This window comes from Topomyia yanbarensis, chromosome 2 (assembly GCF_030247195.1).
Source record: "Topomyia yanbarensis strain Yona2022 chromosome 2, ASM3024719v1, whole genome shotgun sequence".
In the NCBI taxonomy this organism is placed as follows: domain Eukaryota; kingdom Metazoa; phylum Arthropoda; class Insecta; order Diptera; family Culicidae; genus Topomyia; species Topomyia yanbarensis.
The window spans coordinates 431,526,395-431,548,114 of record NC_080671.1 but is presented as its reverse complement, the minus strand read 5'-3'; the positions used below and the strand labels follow the sequence as shown (position 1 = coordinate 431,548,114).

At 41.3% G+C, this 21,720-nt stretch overlaps 3 protein-coding genes across 5 annotated transcripts; all 3 read right to left on the bottom strand.

Annotated features, from left to right (window-relative positions):
- Window positions 1–896: 896 nt before the first annotated feature.
- Window positions 897–10,869, bottom strand: LOC131685452 (zinc finger protein 665-like). Of its 3 annotated transcripts, none has more exons than XM_058969177.1 (2): window positions 10,832–10,869; window positions 897–4,366 (listed from the first exon to the last, which is right to left on the bottom strand). In XM_058969177.1, the coding sequence occupies exon 2, from the start codon at window positions 4,306–4,308 to the stop codon at window positions 3,223–3,225; it is 1,086 nt and encodes a 361-aa protein (XP_058825160.1). In that variant the 5' UTR covers window positions 4,309–4,366; window positions 10,832–10,869; the 3' UTR covers window positions 897–3,222. The 3 variants fall into 3 exon arrangements, with proteins under 3 accessions (XP_058825160.1, XP_058825161.1, XP_058825159.1); XM_058969178.1 differs by lacking the exon at window positions 10,832–10,869 and adding an exon at window positions 4,977–5,013; XM_058969176.1 differs by lacking the exon at window positions 10,832–10,869 and adding an exon at window positions 4,792–4,967.
- Window positions 10,870–10,999: 130 nt separating this feature from the next.
- LOC131685462 (zinc finger protein 710-like) lies at window positions 11,000–11,861 on the bottom strand. The gene is made up of 2 exons (XM_058969195.1): window positions 11,653–11,861; window positions 11,000–11,590 (listed from the first exon to the last, which is right to left on the bottom strand). Exons 1-2 carry the CDS (start codon window positions 11,705–11,707, stop codon window positions 11,007–11,009), a joined length of 639 nt encoding a protein of 212 aa, XP_058825178.1. The 5' UTR covers window positions 11,708–11,861; the 3' UTR covers window positions 11,000–11,006.
- A 7,222-nt stretch (window positions 11,862–19,083) lies between these two features.
- On the bottom strand, window positions 19,084–21,030 carry LOC131685440 (zinc finger protein OZF-like). The gene is made up of 2 exons (XM_058969150.1): window positions 20,838–21,030; window positions 19,084–20,779 (listed from the first exon to the last, which is right to left on the bottom strand). The coding sequence occupies exon 2, from the start codon at window positions 20,759–20,761 to the stop codon at window positions 19,196–19,198; it is 1,566 nt and encodes a 521-aa protein (XP_058825133.1). The 5' UTR covers window positions 20,762–20,779; window positions 20,838–21,030; the 3' UTR covers window positions 19,084–19,195.
- Between the last annotated feature and the right edge of the window lie 690 nt (window positions 21,031–21,720).

The window sequence follows — 21,720 nt, the reverse complement described above, 5'->3', positions numbered from 1 at the left end:
AGCCGGTGCACGAACTGGAACCAGCCAGAATTCCAGTTCATTTCCGGCTGAACTTTACTGGGCGTGCGTCCGGTGGGCATCCCGTTCAAGACAAGAGCTAAAACGCGAAATTTCTTCGTAGCGATCCTGTCGTGTGTTATGGGATTTTCGATTGATTGACACCGGTGTAGTGGAATGCACTGGTTTTGCACTTTCTAGCAGAAGTGTCAATGGAACATACCCAGTTTTCTGCACTTCTGCTAGAAAGTGCAAAAACGGTGCAGTTTCAGTGCACTCCACTACACCGGTGTCAATCAATCGAAAACCCCATTAGTGTATGCGTTTCGACCAAGTGCGTGATACGCGAGAGGAAGAAAAGGCAACGGTCTTTCGGAAAATTTATCATGTGCTCAGGAGAAAGGAACTGGCCCGTGACGATCCGTAGTTCAGTTTGCCGCTGATAAGCGAGGAAAGAATTCCCCCCAAAACAGTTGGGGTGGCTGAGCGCAAAATTGTTCACGACAAACGACGAGGAGCAGGGCGAATCGGTGAATCTCCGGCGGCACGTGGTTGTCCCAACCTAAGGCAAGGCCGCGATTCGGAAGCGCTCGTTCACAAGGAATGCTAGCTTGGTCGCATTGTTTTGAACGAAATCGTCGCACATCGATCGTACGGAAATTGAACTTTCAGAGCACGGAGGAACGGCAGGAAAACGATGGCGGAGATCAGCCACGAGAGGACAGAGCGATTTAACTTGGTCCCAAGATGACCCACAAGACGATGACCTCCTGGACATGATCGTCACATACCGGTGAGTCTGCACATTCTCTTTTCCCTTTTTGCATGATGCATGGCTTATCTCAGAAATTATTTCTCTAACAATATTTGCATTGTGAATTTTATTTCAACTTTCCTGATCAAATGCACATCATTGAAACTGATTGGGAGGGTGGTAGGGCATAGTGTAGTTGTAAATCGTACGCACCTCAACTGGGTACAAAATAAAACAAAAATCTTTTGGGCGCATTTTCTCGACATGATGATTTTGCACATGGGACTGTTATGCGAGTACCGGCAGTGTTATCCTTGCCAATAGGGCGTGGAGGATTATTTCTCTTGATTTTTACGAGTTGGCGTTATTAGTTCATCCACTGGCTAGTGAAGTTAGCCGTTGCTTTTGTCGTGAAGTCAGTCCACCTACGAGACGTGGCAGAGTATCAACGGTTGGTTGGTTTTCACTTCGATGGTGGTACAAAGGGGCATGGGTGACCTCTCCTTCGAGGGTTCGGTGTTGACTGATCTGGGTCGTGTTGGGATTTGCTGGAAGGGACTTTCGGTTGATGGTGGTCTTCCAGTGCCATGAGCACCCTTTCCATTGCCGTGAAGTGGCGTGGCAGAGGGCCCATCGGTGGTGTGACTGTGGTTCTTTCAAGTTGGTTCCTCGCTTCTCTATTGAGATGTCTTCTAGGGTTCGGTCTTGGCAGGTCTGCGCCGTGGGACACCTCTCCAGCACCCGGTGGGGGTGTGGCAGAGGGCCCACAGTCGGTTGCGTTCCGCTAGTGCTGGAATTAATTGTAGTTGACTGGTGAGGGCCGCGAAAAACCTCTCCATCAGCCGACGAAGATGTGGCAGAGGGCCCACGTTTGGTCTGGTTGATTCAGGTGGAGTCGTATAGACGGTCGTCCTTTTAAAATAGAATTATTTCCTCCCAGACCGGTTTGTTGGACAGAACGTCTCGGATTGAATTGGTCAGATTATACTGTCGCCGAAGGTCCTCGAGTTCCCGGCAGTTGCATAGGAAGTGTTCAACAGTTAGTCGGGTGTTGCATGTGGTACATTCCAGTGATGGTTCCTTAGAGATGATGTGGACGTGATTAACTCTTGTCTGTCCCACCCGGCAGCTCCCTTGACCTTCTGTGTGTGGCCTCGGGATCTCCGCCAGTGGTTAGTGAATCCGTTCCGCAGGTTCTTGGTAAATTCTCCGTATATGTCGATTGATGGTACTTCTTCTGGTAGTTGCACTTGGGCACGTCTGCCGTGTAGGGCTAGCCGGTCGGCACCTATGATGCCGCTATTGCTCAGGGATCCAGCACAGTGGAATCAGTGGGTTTAGGTGGGACTCGATGGCTTGTACGAATGGGTGGGATGAAGTTCCTGGTGCGATGTCCCGTAGGACTGACAAGGAGTCGGTTAAAACTATGGTTGGTTCGCCTGCGTCTGTTTTAGCCATTGCCACTGTGATGGCTGCAGCTTCTGCTGTGAACACTGAGCAAGAGGACGGTAGTCGAAAGGAGAACCCATTTCCCAGTCCACTGATATCCGCTCCGAAGCCGTCGTCCACTGGTGGTGTATAATTTAATGTTGTTGGTATTTCCGGTTGATGAGTTGACTATATTTTGGAATACTTCTCGTGGGGTTTCCGACCTTTTTTGTACGGGTGAAGCTGTCGTCAATGTTAGGTCCAGTGTCGTGCCAGGTTAGTGGTCTTATGCGATGTAGTCGGGTGATAGTTGGGAGGAGTTTGCTGGCGAATTCCAGGTGGATGTTGTCTGCGACGATGAGTAGGTGGCATTCGTCATCTGCTGTCCTCTCGAGGAAGTTTAGTGCCCGATTGAAGGCTACCCTTGCAGCTTCCCAGCGGCAAGGGAGTAGGACTCCGGCCTCGACACATGCTTCTTCGGCAGTGATGAAGCACCCAGAAGACCGTGTTCAGTGCATTATAAGTGCCCTACATAACCAGAATATAAGTGTGACGCGACCTTCCCCTTTTACAGTGCGGATATGACTGACAGGGAGTTAGATAGAATGACGATTTGAATTTTCTCATCTACTTGCTATCGTTGGACTGATCGCCGCAGCTTTTGTCGAGAAAGCGGCGCAGCTTAGGGAAATGCGGAAGGCCAGTGCTCCTGCTATTATCGAAATATATATATCTAAAAGATCAAGACGCCTATTGTAAAACTTGAGGATTTCTCAATACATTTTATATGATGATGGATATGGTTCTGCTGATTTAAGCACTAAACGTAGAATCAACGGAGTTTTTAACTAAATTAAAAATAAAGTCTCATTTGCAGTTACTACGTTGTTTTCAAAGAATATAGTATACTTATTGTACATTCAAGAACTCGAAAAAAATAGTTAAAATAAAAAGTTGTTCACTCTTAGCAAAAACAACTAGCGCATAAACCGCTAGCTTTATTTTATTTTGATTAAGTCACTTACACAGTCACTCAGTGCTACTCAGCTGGAAGAAAACGTATCTCTGTGGGTGGCAGCGTGTTGCTGCAGCTGATGCTTATGATGGAATCCTCTGTCACACAGTTCACATGTATACGGTCGCTCGCCTAAGTGTATGACAACGTGTCGCTGCAACTGCTGCTTAAGCGAGAACTCTTCTCCGCATATATCGCATTTGTGTACTCGCTCGCCGGTGTGGGTTGCAAAGTGTCGCTCCATCGTATGCTTCCGAAGGAATTCTTTGCCACATAGCTCGCATTTATGTGGACGTTCGCCGCTGTGAATCAACTTGTGCGAAACCAGGCTGCTATGTCGGGTAAATACTTTGCCACATATATCGCACTTGTGAGGTCGCTCACCTGAGTGACCGGTCACGTGTCGTTTCAGGCTTTGTTTCACCAAAAATTCTTTGCCACATAAATCACATTTGTACGGGCGCCCTCCGCATAGCTTGCACTTATGGGGCCGTTCACTACCGTGAATCAAATTGTTCATGTCGCTCTCGATGGTAAATATTTTGCCACATGCATCACACTTGTACGTTTGCTCACCAGTGTGACTGGTAGCGTGTCGCTCCAAGTGATGCTTCTGGATGAAATCTTTGTCACATATTTCACATTTATACGGTCGCACACCTGAGTGTAGCATTAGGTGCCGCTCTAGGCGCTGCTTTAGTGAGAATTCTTTGCCACATACGTCGCATTTATGATGTCGCTCTCCAGTGTGGGTTATAAAATGTCGCTGAAGGCTCTGTTTCAAAAAGAATCCTTTACTACAGATCTCACATTTGTACAGATCCGCGCCAGTGTGTTGGACAGCGTGCTGCAGCATGTTATGCTTTCGAAGGAATGCTTTGCCACATAGCTCGCATTTATGTGGCCGTTTACCAGTGTGAATCAATTTGTGCAAGTTCAAGCTACTTGAACGAGTGAATACTTTGTCACATATATCACATTTATGCGGGCGCTCGCCAGTGTGACTGATAACGTGTTGCTTTAGATTGTACTGTTTAAGGAATTGTCTACCACATACCTTACAGTCGAATAAGCGATTACCGCCGTCGGAATGCTCGCGCTGCTCCGAAGACATGGTTGGCCGTTCTCTAAACTTCGATGAAAATCTTGGTACAAGACTGCCAGTTGTAGCTCTATATGAAAAATAATGTTTAAGTTATATGTAATTTTTCTTTACTTGTAATATATCAATCGGGCCTGCTGGATTAAGCTTTTATCAGGAAAAGCAGAAATGTTATGTTAGCTTCCTTGACCTGACAAATGGTACAACCACCAGGGTATCGTTAATGCTAAATAAATTACAAATTACAGACAACTTGACCTAAATTAAATACATGTAGGTAATAGGTTACCGTACGTTTAATAAATTACAAATTAGACAAAAAAATCAATAAATAAAAATGAGAGCAACACAGTACAAAGGACTCCTAATAGGTTTTGTTTTGGTACCTAGTCTCCGCAGATCGTGGAGAATGCGATGTTACGCAAATATCTGGGGTAGGTATGTACGTTCGTACTAGACCAACAAATTACCTTGCGAATAATAAATTACAATTACCTATTTCTTTATCTTCAATTTGGTTTCTTGAGCGCGTTTCGCGTCACACTCGGTCACTTTAGATTCACCCGTAGTATTGTAATTTATTTAACGTATCCGATACCCTTTGCCAGGTCGAAAAATGGACTACGTGATTAAATATTTTGAATTCTAAAAATTTGATCAGAAATCTAGGTTTTGTTTACCTTTTTGATGCCGCAGTTATTCAAATCTAGGACAATGTTTCAGAAGAGCGTAAGAACAAAATGTAATGTCCCAGTTAAGCTCAGCCAGAAATGAACCGGAATTCCGGCTGGTTCCAGCTCGCATTCCGGCTCCAGCGACACAACCGATTCTAGTTAGAATCGGTTGCGTCACTGGAGCCGGAATAAGAACTGGAACCAGCCAGAATTCCAGTTCGTTGCCAGCTGAACTTTACTGGGGTCGAACTACACACACGGTTAAAAAATTATACCCATTATTGCGTATTCTAATCCCCATCTCCGACAAAACTGGGAAAAATTCATTTATTGGGTAAACATGACATACCCAATAAAGAGTACCACCAATATACGTCAAAAATTGGGTGAATTTTTACCCAATTTTATGCTTTAAATAAATTGAATTGTACCCATTTTTGAGTACAAAGTAGAAAATAACTAATTTGAAGAACTATATGGTTGAATAGTAAAAAAATAAGAGTATCGTATAAACAATTTATTATTTTCTTCAAGCATTATATATAAAAACAAATTAGGAGCTCTTTTGTCCCTTCCACTATCATCAACTTCATATACCGAACTGTGTTTCATCTTCTCAGATTCGGAATTCAACGTTATCGTCATGATACGTCGCCTTATCACTGTATCTCGCTCCGTTGTCATTTCGTCGTTTTTTTGCATCCATTGCGCTTTTGCCATACCTAAATGGACAGCATAAAAGTTGGCATCAAATTTCTAAACAACTTTTATGTTAGTTTCAAACTAACCTGTATATCTCTACTCATTGGCTCTAACAACGCACGTAGAGCTGGCTTGTTCCGTAGCTGATCGCAATAGAACCATTCACCACAGAGAACAGACATCCATGATCGAACAAAAATGTTTAAAAAACGTATGTAAACATTTGAATTAATATACGATAAACACTAGCGCGCCACACCAACCTATCCCAACTATCCGTCAAATCTATTCCGGAACCGGTTCGAAATCCTGAATGGATTCAGTATGGAATCTTGCTCAAAGAAAACAACCGATTCCGGCTCTATCGGTTGACGCATTTAAGCTGGAGTTCATGCTGGAAGTCCGAACCGGTTCCGGACTTGTTTGACTGGGTCGAGGAATAACCGCTGTCAATTCTGTCGAACTCAGCCACAAAAAAAACATGACGACAGTAGCGCACCTGGTTTGGATATCCAAACTACCTTCGAAACCGTTAAAGATTTTACACAAGTTTAATGCTGAAGATGGACGTCTGTTCTCTGTGCATTCACTATCCGTGCATTAATTTAATCCGCTTTTATCGTCACATGCACTGGTAAACATAAACTTAAAAACCGCAAAGTGTTTTTCAACCATTTGCAGTAATTTAAGTAAATTATACTCAAGGTTAACTATAAAAAACTTATCAATGAGTTGTGACTTTTGCCGTAGTTAAATGGAAACTACCTTTAACACGGTTTACCTAATTTTACCTTCCTTCCGGGGTATCCGAAATTGAGTCAAAAGTACTCAATTAGGTAGTTTTTCGTTTACGTGCACGCTCACTAAATTTTCTGGCAGAGACCGTTCTGCTAGATTTCTGTCTATCTTGGTTTGGCAGCCCAGTCAGATTGTTGCGCGCATCAGAGATGCCAGATTTGCAGACAAGTCTGCAAATTCGCAGACTTTTAATTTAAGCTTCAGATTTTTTCGATGACGCAGATATTTGCAGATTTTTTAGTTTGGTTGCAGATATTTGCAGATTTTTTAGTTTGGTTGCAGATATTTGCAGATTTTTGAATATAAAGGCTTTTGGTTACACTAGCTTTCCTCACATTTTTTGTTCTTCCCAGACTTTTAAAATTATTATTGCAGACATTTGAAAAAAGTACCTGGCATCTCTGGCGCGCATCCTGTCGGGTTAGTTGAACTAGGGCGAACTCGGTTTCACTCGCGCGCGTTTTATGGAAAATTATGACAGGAACCGAGCAAAACCGTGACATAACTCGGAAATAAACCGTGCAAAGATCCTGTCAATCCCTACCTGGTAGAATTTAGCACAAATCGCCTCTTATGCTCGGAGTACAAAAAGGCGAAAGCAGGCCAAAGATGATGGAGATAACCCAGCCCAATCTCAACCATTGCGACATTGCACAGTACCTGTTGTGGCAGTCAACAACAGAAACGAAGTTAGACGTTGCAAATATTTCAGAGCCGTATTGGCGATTCTACGTTGAAACCGCTCGCAGATAGCGCTGGAAGGAAAGTGTTGCTGATTTTATTCTGTTCTGTCATAGTGCATATATTTTCTGTAAACATTGGTAAAAAATGACTTTTAAACACCAAATTACCGATCAATTTGTTGATAATTGTTTATGAAAATAGAGGAAAATCATCATTTTATCAGATGATGAGTAAACATCTTGCGAAAAGAGTGTAAAACATAGTGGTTTCTAATATTATTCGCAGAGCTATATGCGCGCTGTTTCGAAATGTAATTTGTTGAGCACCGTAGCCGCCGCAACAGCATTTCCCGTTGGTCCTAAGTTAAGCTAAACCTTCATGAGTTGGTGTAAATTCATGAAACTCTCCAGATCACGCGAGGAAAGAATATATCCGGCTAATAGGAAAGTGTCAGCTTTGTATCATGCACAGCCGATCCTTCTCTCCGATAGTCTTCACTTAATCTCCTACGTAGTTCAAAATATAAAGGAGTTTGACATTGGTGCTGATTGGGTCTCGGTTTCGAGTTGGAACTTTATTTATGGAACGATTTTTTATAACCACAATAATACCCCGATTACATTTCTAAGAAATGTATGAGCCAAATAGTTGCAAATGGCTGTTATTTCAGAATAGTTGCAAATAAAACTAAATTTCTTACTCGTTTCATTCATATTTTGGCAGGGGTAAGCTTTTTCCGAAAAGAAAATGAAGTTTTAGTAGTAAGCTACGACTCACTAGTGGGTGAAAAAAAGCAAACTGTATCACTGCCAGTTCATGAGCTGAATCATAGGTGTCGCATGACTAATTTTGGCTTTGCCGCAAATCGCCAATTGTGTTCTTCCCGATAACGGTAATTCAGTGGTGGATGGGGAAGGGATGGTGGCAATTCCCTGTCCAAGAGGTGGTGGATAACACACACGAAGGCTTCGTGATCGACAGGACCAACGGCGTATTCGTATGTAGCTGTTATGCTTCCTAACGGTGGGCACCATAGCAGTACAATCGGATGCTGGACGCACTAACCGACTTGTTAGTCGGATGAACTCCAGTTGTTATAGGTGGAGATTTTTACGCATGGGCCGTGGAGTGGGGTAGCAAGCTGACCGCAACGCACGAGATTACAGCCTGTTGGAAGCCCTGGCAAAGTTGGGTGTAAGGCTGTGTAACGCAGGTTAAGCTTGCACATTCCGTAAAGAGGGTCGGGAATCCATCATCAACGTAGCATTCTACAGTGCGTAGCTGATGGATAACATGAAGTGGTGAGTCAGTGAGCGGTACACACATTGCAACTACCAGGCCGCTAACTCCTGGGCCAACGCTTGATGGCCAAGATCAAGGGCCTTTTTCAAAATCACAACCCAACCACATAGCTGCCTACACCGTACTTTGATACAGACGGGAGAAATGCTTGTGACAATCGAGTCTCCAGCGATGAGCTCCTTATAGTGACGAAAGGGCTGAAAGTGAAGGAAGCCCCCAGTCTGGGCGGTATCCCCATCGTGGCTCTGAAGACCGCGATCCTGGTGTTTCCGGATACAGGATAGTTCTGCAGAAATGCCTGGACGAAGGTTACTTCCCGGCTAAATGGAAGATCCAGAAACGTGTGTTGCTGCCAAAACCAGGGAAGCCATCAGGAGATCCAGCATTATATCGGCCTATATACCTGCTGGATACTCTACGCTGAAAGTGAGAACGGATTATCGCAGAGGCAGTTCGGATTCGGGAAAGTGACCTCGACGGAAACACCATCCGCACAGTCATTGCGAGCGCAGAGAAAGCATTGATGGGGTAATCGCTACAGCGCCGTGGTGACGATCGACGTCAAGAACGCGTTCTACAGCGCCGGCTGGATGGCTATCGCCATAGTGCTGCACAGAATGCGTGTCCCGAACTATTTGTGCAAGGTTATGAAACATTACTTTCAGAGCCGAGTACTGGTCTACGAGACAAAGACGGAGCATAGGTCGATTAGTCACAGTGGGAGTACCCCAGGGCTTCATACTTGGTTCAACGCTTTAGAATATAATATACAAAGGTATGTTAAAACTGCTACTGCCCAGTAGCCGAGATCGTCGGTTTTGCAGATGACGTTGTCCTGGAGATAACCGGCCAGACCTTCGCGGAAGTAGAGATGTTATTAGCAGAGACAAGACATCGTGGAAACCTGGATGAATGACGCCAAGTTCCAGCTGGCTCACCACAAGACGGAGGTAGTGATGGTCAGAAAGCGTAAAAAAATTCAGCGCGTGATGATCAGCATTGAGGGACAATCAATCCCATCGATGCGTGCGCTGAAGGCCCGGAGTGTGTGATCGTGCAATAGATGCCAGAAGACGTGGTCTTCGAATGCCCTAGGTTCGAAAAAGTTTGAAAGGTCCGGCGTGACAGTCGACAATATCCTCGAAGAGATGTTCCATGATGCGCATATCTGGGATGCGGTCAACAGAGTAGTGTCGAGTATACTCTCCCAGGTGCAGAGAAACTGGCGAAGGGACCAACAAAGCAGCGACGCCGACTAGAAGGCCGTCGTGAAACAACTAATCCGGTTCGGGATAAATTCCGCCGCCTTTCGCTGGAATAGACTATATCCATCGCCCTGGGACCAGTTGAGTAGTACGCGACACAGCATCGGGTTCGGATCATAGCGGAGCCAGCGAACTGGACGCCAGACTCCACTGGCATCGACCTCGACAACCTACCGGGTATAGCTCGGTTAGATCCGACGCCGGGGACTAAATCAAGTAGGCCGCATCGAACAGCTAGCAGCGCGGGCGCGCCGTTGAACCGGAAGCTACGATCCATCCAGAATCGCTGGACAGACCTCGGCACCTATTGGCAGGCCGGATGGACTAGATCAAGTGGATCGGGACGAAGCCATCTGATTCGACTCGAACAGATCACACAGACACAAAAAGGCTACTCAGCATTTCTAAGAATCGATGTGCTTGGTCGAGTTAAATAATCATAAAAACAAGTCTTGAATAATTGAATTATGCCAGTCGAAGGCCACAGGCCCAACGCTATCCCGTACAGTTCCTGAATTGTACAGATTTCATTGTAGTGGTAGTGTATCATTCCCTCTTTTAAAACTCGCGCCGCGTCGATACCTACAAAATTGCAGCTGACCGCTGCTCATAGAATCGAAATCTGTGTCATTGAATCCGCCATTTCCTTCCAAGGTCTTATACTAGCGTGAATAGCAAAAATATGAAGCGAAAAAGACATTATATCACATTATACATATTTCCTAATCTTATAATAAACAAAGACTTTACCAGCATACTTTACATAATCAATCCAGTGATTTTGAGTTGTAGATGACCAGACCCCTAAACCTTTACTTGATCGCTTGAAAAGTATATTCAATATTTTTATTTTGTAGCACTGTGCAATTTTATGCCAAATGACCTTCAGTGTGATCTTGTCGCAAAATTATGCCAAATGACCCGCAGTGTATCCATCTCTCAAAATTATGCCGACTGCCCGTTATGCAAAAGTTCATTGTGTCAAATGGCACGCTCGGGGTATAATCTACTAGAACTACAGTATCTAGTTACACGTAAATATGAATATTTATATTGTAAAACATTGTTTCATAGATTCAAAAGGTATATTTTCTTTATTCTTATTCTTACCTATTTCTATGCACTATTAAGCAATAGTCAGCATTACGATGTATTGATTTTTTTAAGAAACGTGGCCAGATAGAATTCGACTGCCGCACGACTTTGCTGTCCCTGAATCTCGAAAAAAAAACAATCCTCGTATTGCAGAATAAGGATGCTTAACATTAGAATTAACAATTTTTTCCTAGCATACAAACGCGCACGTATGTTCAGCGTACCGATCAGTAGTTGGGAAAATGACTTGACACATGTCACAAGCCAACTTCCCTGAAGCTCTACATACCTCCATGTGACGCTTCTTTGCCATATGTTTTTTAAGTTTTTCAAGGTTGGCAAATGGTATTTGGCAAACCATACACCTAACACGCTTAATTGTATATAACATCAGGTCGGCTTCGGGCCGTTTGGGATTGTTAAGGGGAACAACTTTTTTCTCTGTGTCGCACTCGTAATACAAATGACCTATCAACGGCACATCCGCGGGGAAGCGTTTGTCACAAATATAGCAATCGTAGGACGATTTCTGAAAATGAGTGTTTATGTGTTGGCGCAGCTGATCTTCGGTCATATACACTCTGCTGCAAGTTTCGCATTTTTGCGGTTTTGGTGGAGCCGGTCCTGTTAGTGCCGGATTAACCCATTTGTAAGACTGTGCGCGTTTTGGGCCGTGATGGTTAGTTATGTGGATTGATAGCATTTGCTTGGTCTTAAACTCGTTTAAACAGATACCGCACTTGTATTCCTGTACCAGAGCACGAGCAAGTGCTTCTGTAAGTACAAGTTTATTTTGATTAATCAGTTTGTACGTATTCATTACAGGATACATTTACCTTTGCGTAGAGCCCATTTTGACACATATCGGGGTTTCGCCCATTGTCCTTCCATTATCCTCTTGATGAAAGCATATATCCTACGAATCTATGTAAAACTTTTTGCGTACTACGCGAAACCATAAAATTATAAAATTAATTCAAGTTGAAATAAATAGCCAAATATTTTCAATTTTGTGTGGGACTTCTGGTGTAGTCCCTGTGCAATGTCAAAAACGAAACTGCTGTGGACTTACCTACAAAAAAACTCATGTATCTACGGCCGCTACTGTAGCATACTCGCTTTCTGCCCCCTACACGCCACCGAAAAACTACCTAAAATTCAGTACTTTTGACTCAATCTCGTGCAGGAAGGTAAAATTAGATAAACCGTGTTGAAGGTAGTTTCCATTTAACTACGGCAAAAATAATAACTCAACCACAGACAAACAGACATAACACTTTGAATGATAATTCGATATTTCTATCGATCACATTTCAAAAATCATTCCAGCTAACCACTAGCGCTATCTATCGTCACAGAGAACAGACATCCATGATCGAACAAAATTATTTAAAAAACGTGTGTAAACATTTGAATTAATATACGAAAAACACTAGCGCCGCCACACCAACCTATCCCAACTATCCGTCAAATCGATTCCGGAACCGGTTCGAAATCCTGGATGGATTCAGCATGGAATCTAGCTCAAAGAAAACAACCGATTCCGACTCTATCGGTTGGCACATTTGAGCTGAAATTCATGCTGGAAGTCCGAATCGGTTCCGGACTAGTTTGACTGGGTAGAGGAATAACCGCTGTCGATTCTGTCGCACTCAGCCACAAAAAAAACATGACGACAGTAGCACACCTGGTTTAGATATCCAAACTACTTCGAAACCGTTAGAGATTTTACACAAGTTGAATGCTGAAGATGGACGTCTGTTCTCTGTGCTATCGTCATTCCTGCATAACTTCTTTACTCACCTCATCGAAGATTGCGTTGGTCGTCTTTGACAACTAGCTAGACCATCGGAATGCTTCGCAACGAAAGTTTGTTTGTTTGTACTAGCCATCACAACGAGAAATTCATGTAAAATACCAGCTCTATTTCCTAAAATATACCTAAGGGATGAGCTGACCTCAACAAAGCAGCAACAAAATGCCACCAAATCGAAGGCTTAATTCAAGTGAACAAGTAACACTCATTCCTATCGCTAGAGTTTTCCATTTTTGGGTTGCATTCCCGTCTGAAGCAAACACATAGTCCATATGCTGTTCTGTTTCAAGAAGGAAATATGGTAACCCTCCTCGCATATTTCAAAACTCATTTTGCCGGAAAGCATAATTTCAGATATATGGTATTTTTTGCAATGATGAAGAGGTTGTCGTTAACATATCCTCAATACAGCCAGCTTTACGATTCACGAATTAAAATTACCTGTTAACTAAATTGCTGGTTTCTGTAAATTTTCCCGTAACATGTGATGTTAAAGAAACATCCGGATTTCATTATGTTATACTATAGGTTGGTTAGATGAATTCATATATCTGTATAAGTGATAATAAGTTTTTATCTATATCAAAATTAAATGTTGTAAGCTAAATGTAAAAGTCAGTAAAATTGATACGAAAAGGTTCACTTGCTATTTCTTATCGTCAAAATTCATTTCAAACACTTTTTATCCTACATAAAAGATATAGTGAATGTTCCTATCAACCACACCTTGTTCAATAGAAAATCTTCGCAGCATCAACAATTAATTCGTTCAGACTTTTGCTTTTAAACGAAATGCTTTCAGACTCTTAACTCTAAAATACTCTAAATTTTTCTTTTCATCCTTCCACCACTTGCGACGTTGGATTAGGTTCGCCACTCACACGAGTGCCGGAGGATTAATCAGTAGTTCTTACGTGCAATAAATTGCACCCAACATGTATAGCTGAAAACAATATTATTATATTATTGAGTATCCTAAAAACAATATGTAGTACGTTTGATGATCTCGTGGACTTTTCGATTGTTGCTGCTCTTCTGTTTTGACACAACACAAACTCGCACCGGTGACCAAATTTCCTAAGTTATTTACCAGACTACTGCGCATAATTTTCTAAAGAACAATAACGCCCCCATACTGAGTGTGGCATTCCTGCACACTAATATCTTATTAAAATAACTGTTTTCAACATGAGCGAAGGTGAAGTTTAGAGTGTTATGTCTGTTTGTCTGTGACTCAACCTTGAGTTTAATTTACTTAAATTTAAGTTGAATTTACCTAATTTTGAGTATACCCCAAACAACTTAAAAGTACCTTACTGCGCGGAAGATCTCGTCTGAGTGGAATCTCTCGCTTTGTTTTTGACAACACTAATAAGTGCGAAAGCGATGCACAGCTCAAAAGTACCTAAATTTAAGTTAAAAGAACTTATTCTGTAGGTTATTCTACGGTTGCGTGTAAGAACGGTTGGTTTCAAAATAGTCCAATGAAGCCCAATCACCAAATTTTCTGGCAGACCGCTCTGCTAGATTTCTGTCAGTCTTGGTTTGGCAGCACTGTCAGATTTCTGCGTGTATCCTGTCCAGATATGCCTGATTTGTCTTCATTTTGAAGACATTTGAAATGTTGTGAAGACGAGTTTTTCATTTTGAAGACAAATTTATTCAGATGTCTGACTGACTTCTGGCTCAAAATCAATAACCGATAAAATGTAAAGACATTTGAGGGATTCCATGAGAAACCGGCCGACCGCAAAATATGACCTCCATGATATTCTCTGGCAATTGGAATATTTTGATACAAGAGTAATTTTTCAAAAGGTCGTAAACGTTTCTACGTGTATGAATTTCAAAATTTTTTTGTTCGATTAGTGTATTTTATACATCAAAACTTGGCAAAACTATCTGAGAACAAGTTACAGGGAATGAATACTTCTGCCCGAAAAAAATAATCTTATTACCTGTGGAAAATATTTAGCCTTGCATGACGGTGAAACGTGTAAAGTTTCATTGGAATCTAAGATGGTCGGTCACGATTTTAAAGATTTTCGGACGGACGGTTCCGACAGCATGAAATAACAAGTGACTTTACGCTTGTCCGGACATGCCGTAGACTCAGGTGATTCGCATTTCTAATGCCAAAAGACCCTGACTCCTACGGTAGCAGACAAAAAGTTAAGTCGCCGGTGAGCTCTAAGCTTGCATATATGATCCTTCCACGTTTTTCTAAACTTTCTCCCTTCAACTCCTTGCTCTCCCTTGAGTACTATGGCTCTAAATATTGAAAAATATACTTAACCTTCCAGTCCCTTGCTAATTAAATGCCGTAACAACTGTTGACAAATTGACTTAATAGGTCGTTAACAAAAATGGTTAACAAAAAAAATGGTAAAAATTTAATCCAATGCATTATTTTAAATGAAAAAGCGGCACTCATACTAGTTAGTGAGCACCTTCATTTAGTCTTAAGATATTAGGTAGTAATATTTGTATTGCAATGTAAACAACACACACACAATGATACTCCCTCTCTGGTAGAAAATGAGCCGTCATCGCTTCTGAATTTCATGGAAACCTTTGCACCGTAAATGTCCCCAGTGAGCAAATTTTTTTGCAGAGACCGCTCTGCTAGATTTCTGTCGGGCTAGTTGAGCTAGGGCGAACTTGGTTTCGCTCGCGTTTTCTGGCAAATTTTGACAGGAACCGAGCAAAACCCTGGCATATTTCGGACATAAACTGCGCAAAGATCCTGGCAGTTCCTACCTGGTAGAATTTAGCACGAATCGAGCAAAACATCTGACAAAGATGTGACAGGAAGCGTGCAGAGATCTTGGTCGTACATTTCTGACTGGATTCTGGATAAAAGTGAGCAGCATCGGTTGGTTTAACCGCTTCTGTCAGAAACGGTTGTTGCATTTGAGCGAATTCGTTGCCAGAATTCTCGCACAAAATGCTCGCAGAAACTCTACCAGCATCAATTTTGCTTTGCTCAACTTTTGCCAACTTTATGTTTTACCACGCTGACTATAGACACTCATAGTAATAGACCAGCGGAGGTACTTTTATCGAGCCAAACAAACTGTCAAAATTCGGAGCCAAACGAGCATGACGTCATACAATGCAAATAAGCAGAACAAGTATTGCGATTTTATATAAAAAAAAATATTTTGTTATTCACAGTAGGCTTCACTTTTCATGTTCGTGTTAGTATTTTACAATGTTATTCAGAAAAATATTTATTGTTTTCTATATAAAAGAATAAAAAACATTTTACTTATGCTCTTTTTCATCAAATTTGTGTTTTTTTAAAGAAACTGGATTTTTTTTGCTTTTCTTAATTTTTTGTTGCTCAGTATCAAACGTATAACTTCTCTTTTGATTCACATATTGAACCACTTGAAAAATTATTTTAATAAAAAAAGGTGATCGAATACAGTCGAGCACGTTCGAGCTTGCACACTTTTGGGTGATGCCAGTTTAACGCGCTTGTTTTTCTAGTTGCCAGTTTTGCGGTTTTCACATCCGCGAGTCTATTACTATGAGTGTTTATAACGCTGACCGGGTATCAGTTAGATGCTATGCTGTCAGAAATAATCAATCGAAGTCAATCCCGCTTTTGTTAAATGCGAAGTGGAAAATGATAATCACAAAACTAAATGTATTTAAAAATTAACGACAAACTTTTTTTATGCGAAAGATGTTTCAAGAGTGACGGGAGAAAAAAAGGTTCACACTAGAAGCGCACTCAAATCAAATCACGCATTTTACATTCGGCACAATTTGTAATCCTTTTATGATACTCCAAAATTACGAATCAACTTGTTTGTATTTATATTAAATTATTACGCTGTTTTGAAATAATCATCTTGATTACCTCTTCCGAATGTAAATAAAGAAATCAGGTTCGTAAAAGACGTCACGGAATTATTTTCTCTCATAGAAATTCGATCATGAATCGACCAAAGGGCCGAAGTCGCAATGATGTTGAATCGAGAAAAATCGACATAGATCTTTCATTAGGGCTTAAATCGCAAATGTAAACAAACTGCGTTTTCGCTATTATGACATTATGCGACAAAAATACTACAAGATTGAGGTGAAAATTAGTTAAAATGGTTTTTAGTTCGATTTATAATTAAAGAAAACAAAACGGCGAAACATGCATTTTCTTCGAGATTTCGATTTAGGCCCTTCTTCTCATATGGAATAAAAAGGCTAAACTTACATTTTTTGACAGAACCGGGCGTACGGTTATTATTCACAAAATTATTCTTTAAACGGCGGTTCTATTATATAAATGATAAGCAATATCTACTAGGATCATGTCTACTCGATAGTTGTTGCACATAAACATTCGAATATTTCGATATTTTCATGAAATTCGAAGAAAAGATGCACGCGCCCTATCATTTACATTGGGTTTCTATGCGCCCATTTGCTGAGCCCTATTAAAAAGTATACTGTCAAGCTCGCCCATTTACCCAGCCCTACCCAGCAAGACAGAGTCAGTTTAACCCTTTTACCGCGCCCTTATGAAAATTATGTACACCGTTTAGCCCTTCCGCAAATGGTGTTTGCTGAAGGGCGAAATCACGACTGGGATGCAAATTGGGCGTAAGCATTTTTTTAGTTTCTACCCACTAAAAGTACATAGGAATTAAATTCTTTGTTATATTGTCATAAGGTTTAAGCATAGATGCTTCCGGAAAAACATGGTCATAAAGTAATTTATACCTACAATAAAAACTACATTTAGAAAAGCATCGCCGTATATTGAAACTGATTTTTCTCCATTTGAGTACATTGCGACTTTGGCCCTATTGAAAGATCTGTGTCGAAATAGCTTTGAAAATTCGCTTTAGAAAATTGAATCGTATTTTAACAGTGTTTGCATACTGCGCTTTTAAATGTATTGAAATACTTTAAAACAATACTAGTTTTCGGAAGCATAACTAAAATGTTTTATATAATAACGTTTTCGTTGATAAAATTGAAAAATGTTATCAAACGTTGATTAAGCCATTTTCGAGTCGCCCTCTTGTTTTGATGACTCTCAATTTCGCCCTGCAGTGTCGCTAGAAAACAAAAATCAAATGTGGCTTTCGCAGTGCTTGCCGGAGGGGAAAATTTGTTGTTCTTCGCCCCGGCGTAAAAAGCATTTCCATATTAAATTTGCAAATGGGCGAATAAGATTTGTCAAAGAGAATAGTGAAAGAGACGCAGAGTGAAAATCAGTCAAAACGGCAACACTCCCTTTACGATGATTTCAACACTAGAATTTGGCAACCGTTTCCAAAGGCAGCACTTTAAATGACTCCTATTATATTTTGAAAACAAACCTTTTGTCGATCGTTGAATTTGTTTATCAAACGATGTGCATTTCGAAACAAAGAGATGAAATAATTCTAAAACTTGTTTTTACTCATACATAGACTCTAGAATGCACCTTATAGTAGGATCCACATGTCCCCCACCCAAGCGAATTGATCAACTTGCAAGTAGGAGCACATATTTACCAACCAGCCAAGAAGACTTCCCAATCAATGAGAATGGACCATGCCAGTCGAAGGCCACAGGCCCAGCGCCCTCTCGTACAGTGTCATTGTCATTTCTCAGCCCACCCCCTGGCAGACGTTCATCCGCCCATCTAGACTATGTCAAGATGAGAACCTACAAAGCCTAACTCTTCGTATGTGCTAGTCCGTATAGATTTTGGTTTGCTGAAACGAAACAAGAAAAGCAAAATAATTATGATTAGTATCGTAGTTATAATAAATAGGTAAACGATTTCTCCTCTGTTGTCCGTTCCCTTGTTCGTAGTCCTCCCTCCTGTTCCTGGTCAGTTTGGGCCACTGGCTTTCCGTTTCCTTGGTCGTCACGCTCGATCGATTTAGACATCATAGCAGGAGAAACAAATGAAGACAAAACAAAACAAAATGAAAATAAATGGACGTCTGCTATCTGTGCCTAAATTGATGTTGCTTCTCAGTTTTGCACGACCCAGGGGGGACTTGGCCTTGATCCCAATGCTCTGTCACCGATGTTACGTGATATTCGTTATGGAATATTCTTTGTGTGGGGGCCATTCATAAGCAATGTTGTTCGTTTTTTATCCCTGATCCGCTGATACGTCTAAAATTCATTTTTAGTTTTTATCTCGTTACGTGACGCTCTTCCCCTATTGTCAATATCCAACATCATTTATGAATGGTCCCCTGGTGATATATTTAGAGCAGACAATCCAATGAAAAATAGGATTGACAGGATTTTAGTGCGCTGTTGGCGCCTTGTGTCACATCTTCATGTTTGTTATTCATACTAACAATACCAAAGCATGCGATGTGATGACCGGAAGATTAGAGAAGCAACTCCTCCCCTTCCCCCCGACTTTTCTGTTAGATATGATGTAATGAAAAAAGCGCTTGAAATATGTTCCAGAAAAAACGTATTCTATTAATGTTATATAACTATATTTTCGATTTTCTCTTATATCTCGAAACAAGCTTTGAGAGATGGGTGGCGCTTGCGCCCTTATCTGTTGTACGTTGTTCTTACAACGAAATTAATTATATTATTTCTTGGACCGGCTGTGCAGTATCCTTATGTTTATCCAGGTGTTTCTCTAAACAACGAATGTTTCGATAAACTTTGCCACATACCCGACATTCAAGCGACTTTTTCATCCGGTCGTGTCGCTTAGCATGCCGCACTAGGTATGTCTTTTTCGAAAAATTCTTTGCGCAAAGCTCACATTTGAAAGGCCATTCGGTATCATGAGTCCCTATGTGATCGTTTAGATCATCAAAGCTTTTGAATGATTTCTCGCATATGCTGCAATCGTAAGAACGGTTATGCGAGCGAAGGTGCTGTTTCAATTCGTCTTTCGAATTAAATCCCTTGCCACAGATATCACATTTGCAGCTCCGCGTTCCGACATGACTCACCAAGTGTCTGCTCAGGTTTCTGTTGCTGAGGAACTTCTTACCGCATTGTTCACATTCGTGAGTTTTGTCGTCATGAGTGTGCTTATGCACGGTTAGATTACCAATCGAATCGAATTGTTTTCCGCATACTTCACACTTATACCGGTCGTCTGAATGTATTGCCTTATGTCCCTTTAAATTATTGGGCGTTTTAAAGGCTTTCCCACAGATATCGCACTGGAACGGTCGTTCACTGCTGTGAATTCTCATGTGCATAATAAGTTGATATTTATGAATAAACGCTACATCGCAATCGGTACATTTATGCTGCTTATCCTCGTGACTGCGTTGGTGTACATCACGATAGCTCTTCCAACTAAATCCTTTCCCACACACGGTACATTTGAACGGTTTCAGTCCTGCGGTATGAAGGACCAGGTGATTATCGATTTGATGACGATGTCGAAATGTTTTGCCACAAATATTACATGTATTTTCATTATGAGCTACCAAGTGCCTATTCAGTCTTTTGTCGCTGAGGAATTTTTTGCCACATTGTTCACATTGAAAAGTTTTTTCTTCGTGTGTGTGCTTATGCACGGACAATTTACCAATTGATTCAAATTTCTCTCCGCAATATTTACACTTGTACCTGTCGACTGAATGTATTGCCTTATGTCCCTTTAAATTATTGGGGGTTTTAAAGGCTTTCCCACAAATATCGCACTGGAACGGCCGTACAATATTGTGCACTCGCATGTGCAATAATAGCTTAAATTTATGGACGAATGCAGAATCACAAAAGTCACATTTATAGTGCTTTTCTTCTCTGTGACTTCGTTGATGTTGGTCGCGATAGTTCTTCCAGTTGAATCCTTTGCCACAAACGTCACATTTAAACGGTTTCGGTCCTGCTGTATGCAGGAGAAGATGGTTATCGTACTCATCGTGACGCTTGTACATTTTGTCGCAAATGCCACATTTATAATTATATTGAGTTGTACGATTTGATTCCAGTTCTATTAGATTAGCAGGATCAGTTACGAATTCACTGTGCGAGTCAGTTTTTGCTGTTCCATTCGGTAACAGATTCAAAGATCCAATTCCGAGTTTTTCCGATGCGCTGTTGTTCGTATCATCTGTGTCGAAGTGGTAAGCTTCGCTTTTAATACTGATTTCACTGACTATGGATGTATCTTCTAACTCCATTATTGTAATAGTTTTGGCCTAGGATTTGATTTATGAAGCAAATTAGATTCTTTTTATCAAATATTTTAGCATTTACCTCTTCGTTGAATAATTTTGAACTTTTATTCAAATTCTCGACGCATCTAAAGAAATGTTAAGGATCCGAACTGAATTGCCAGGTTTCCGGTAACCGTCCAATTTATTCACATACTACAAAACACAAACCGATACTTTTTTCCAAAACAACACATTGCAAATAAATACGATGAATCTTTTTTATTTTGTTTGCGTTGTCGTTTGACGTCAGGGGCATCTATTTATGGCTCGAATCAAATTTCGTCGAAATGCCAATTGACACGTGGCCCATATTATTGGCTCGAATCTAAACTCGTCGAAATGTCACTTCACGATAGGTTCTTCCGGTCAAGAGGGTGACGTGACGTCATATTTTCGTAGCCAACATAAGAACTTTGCTTGTAACAAAATGAACGAAATTAATTTTAAATACGAACGAGGAGCACTTTAGTTTACATCAAATCAGTTAAAGTGTTCATTGTTTTCTTTTGTTTATTGCTACTATTGTTTGTTGATGACATTTTAAGCGATTTTGACGTTGTCAAACTGACCCCCATCGATCGGTGGAAAAACGATGTTGCCTATTGTCAAACTCTGTATGTAGAGATAGGGATGCCAGATACCTGTCCGGAGTGCTCATTTGGGCGGCTGGATGTTGTTGGCTCGAATCAAAACTTGTCGAAAGTAAACAAAGTTCATTTCATATCGTCAACCTGGCGCCCAGGTGGTGAAATCAACGGAGTGCTGGAGCGTTGCCAAAAAAATTTTATTTCCAGATTAAATTTTACTAAACTTCCCAGTTTAACTCAGCCGGAATGCTGGCTGGTTCTAATTCGTATTCCGGCTCCAGTGACACAACCGATTCAAGTTAGAATGTTCAAGGGGTACCATTTCGATGCGGCCTA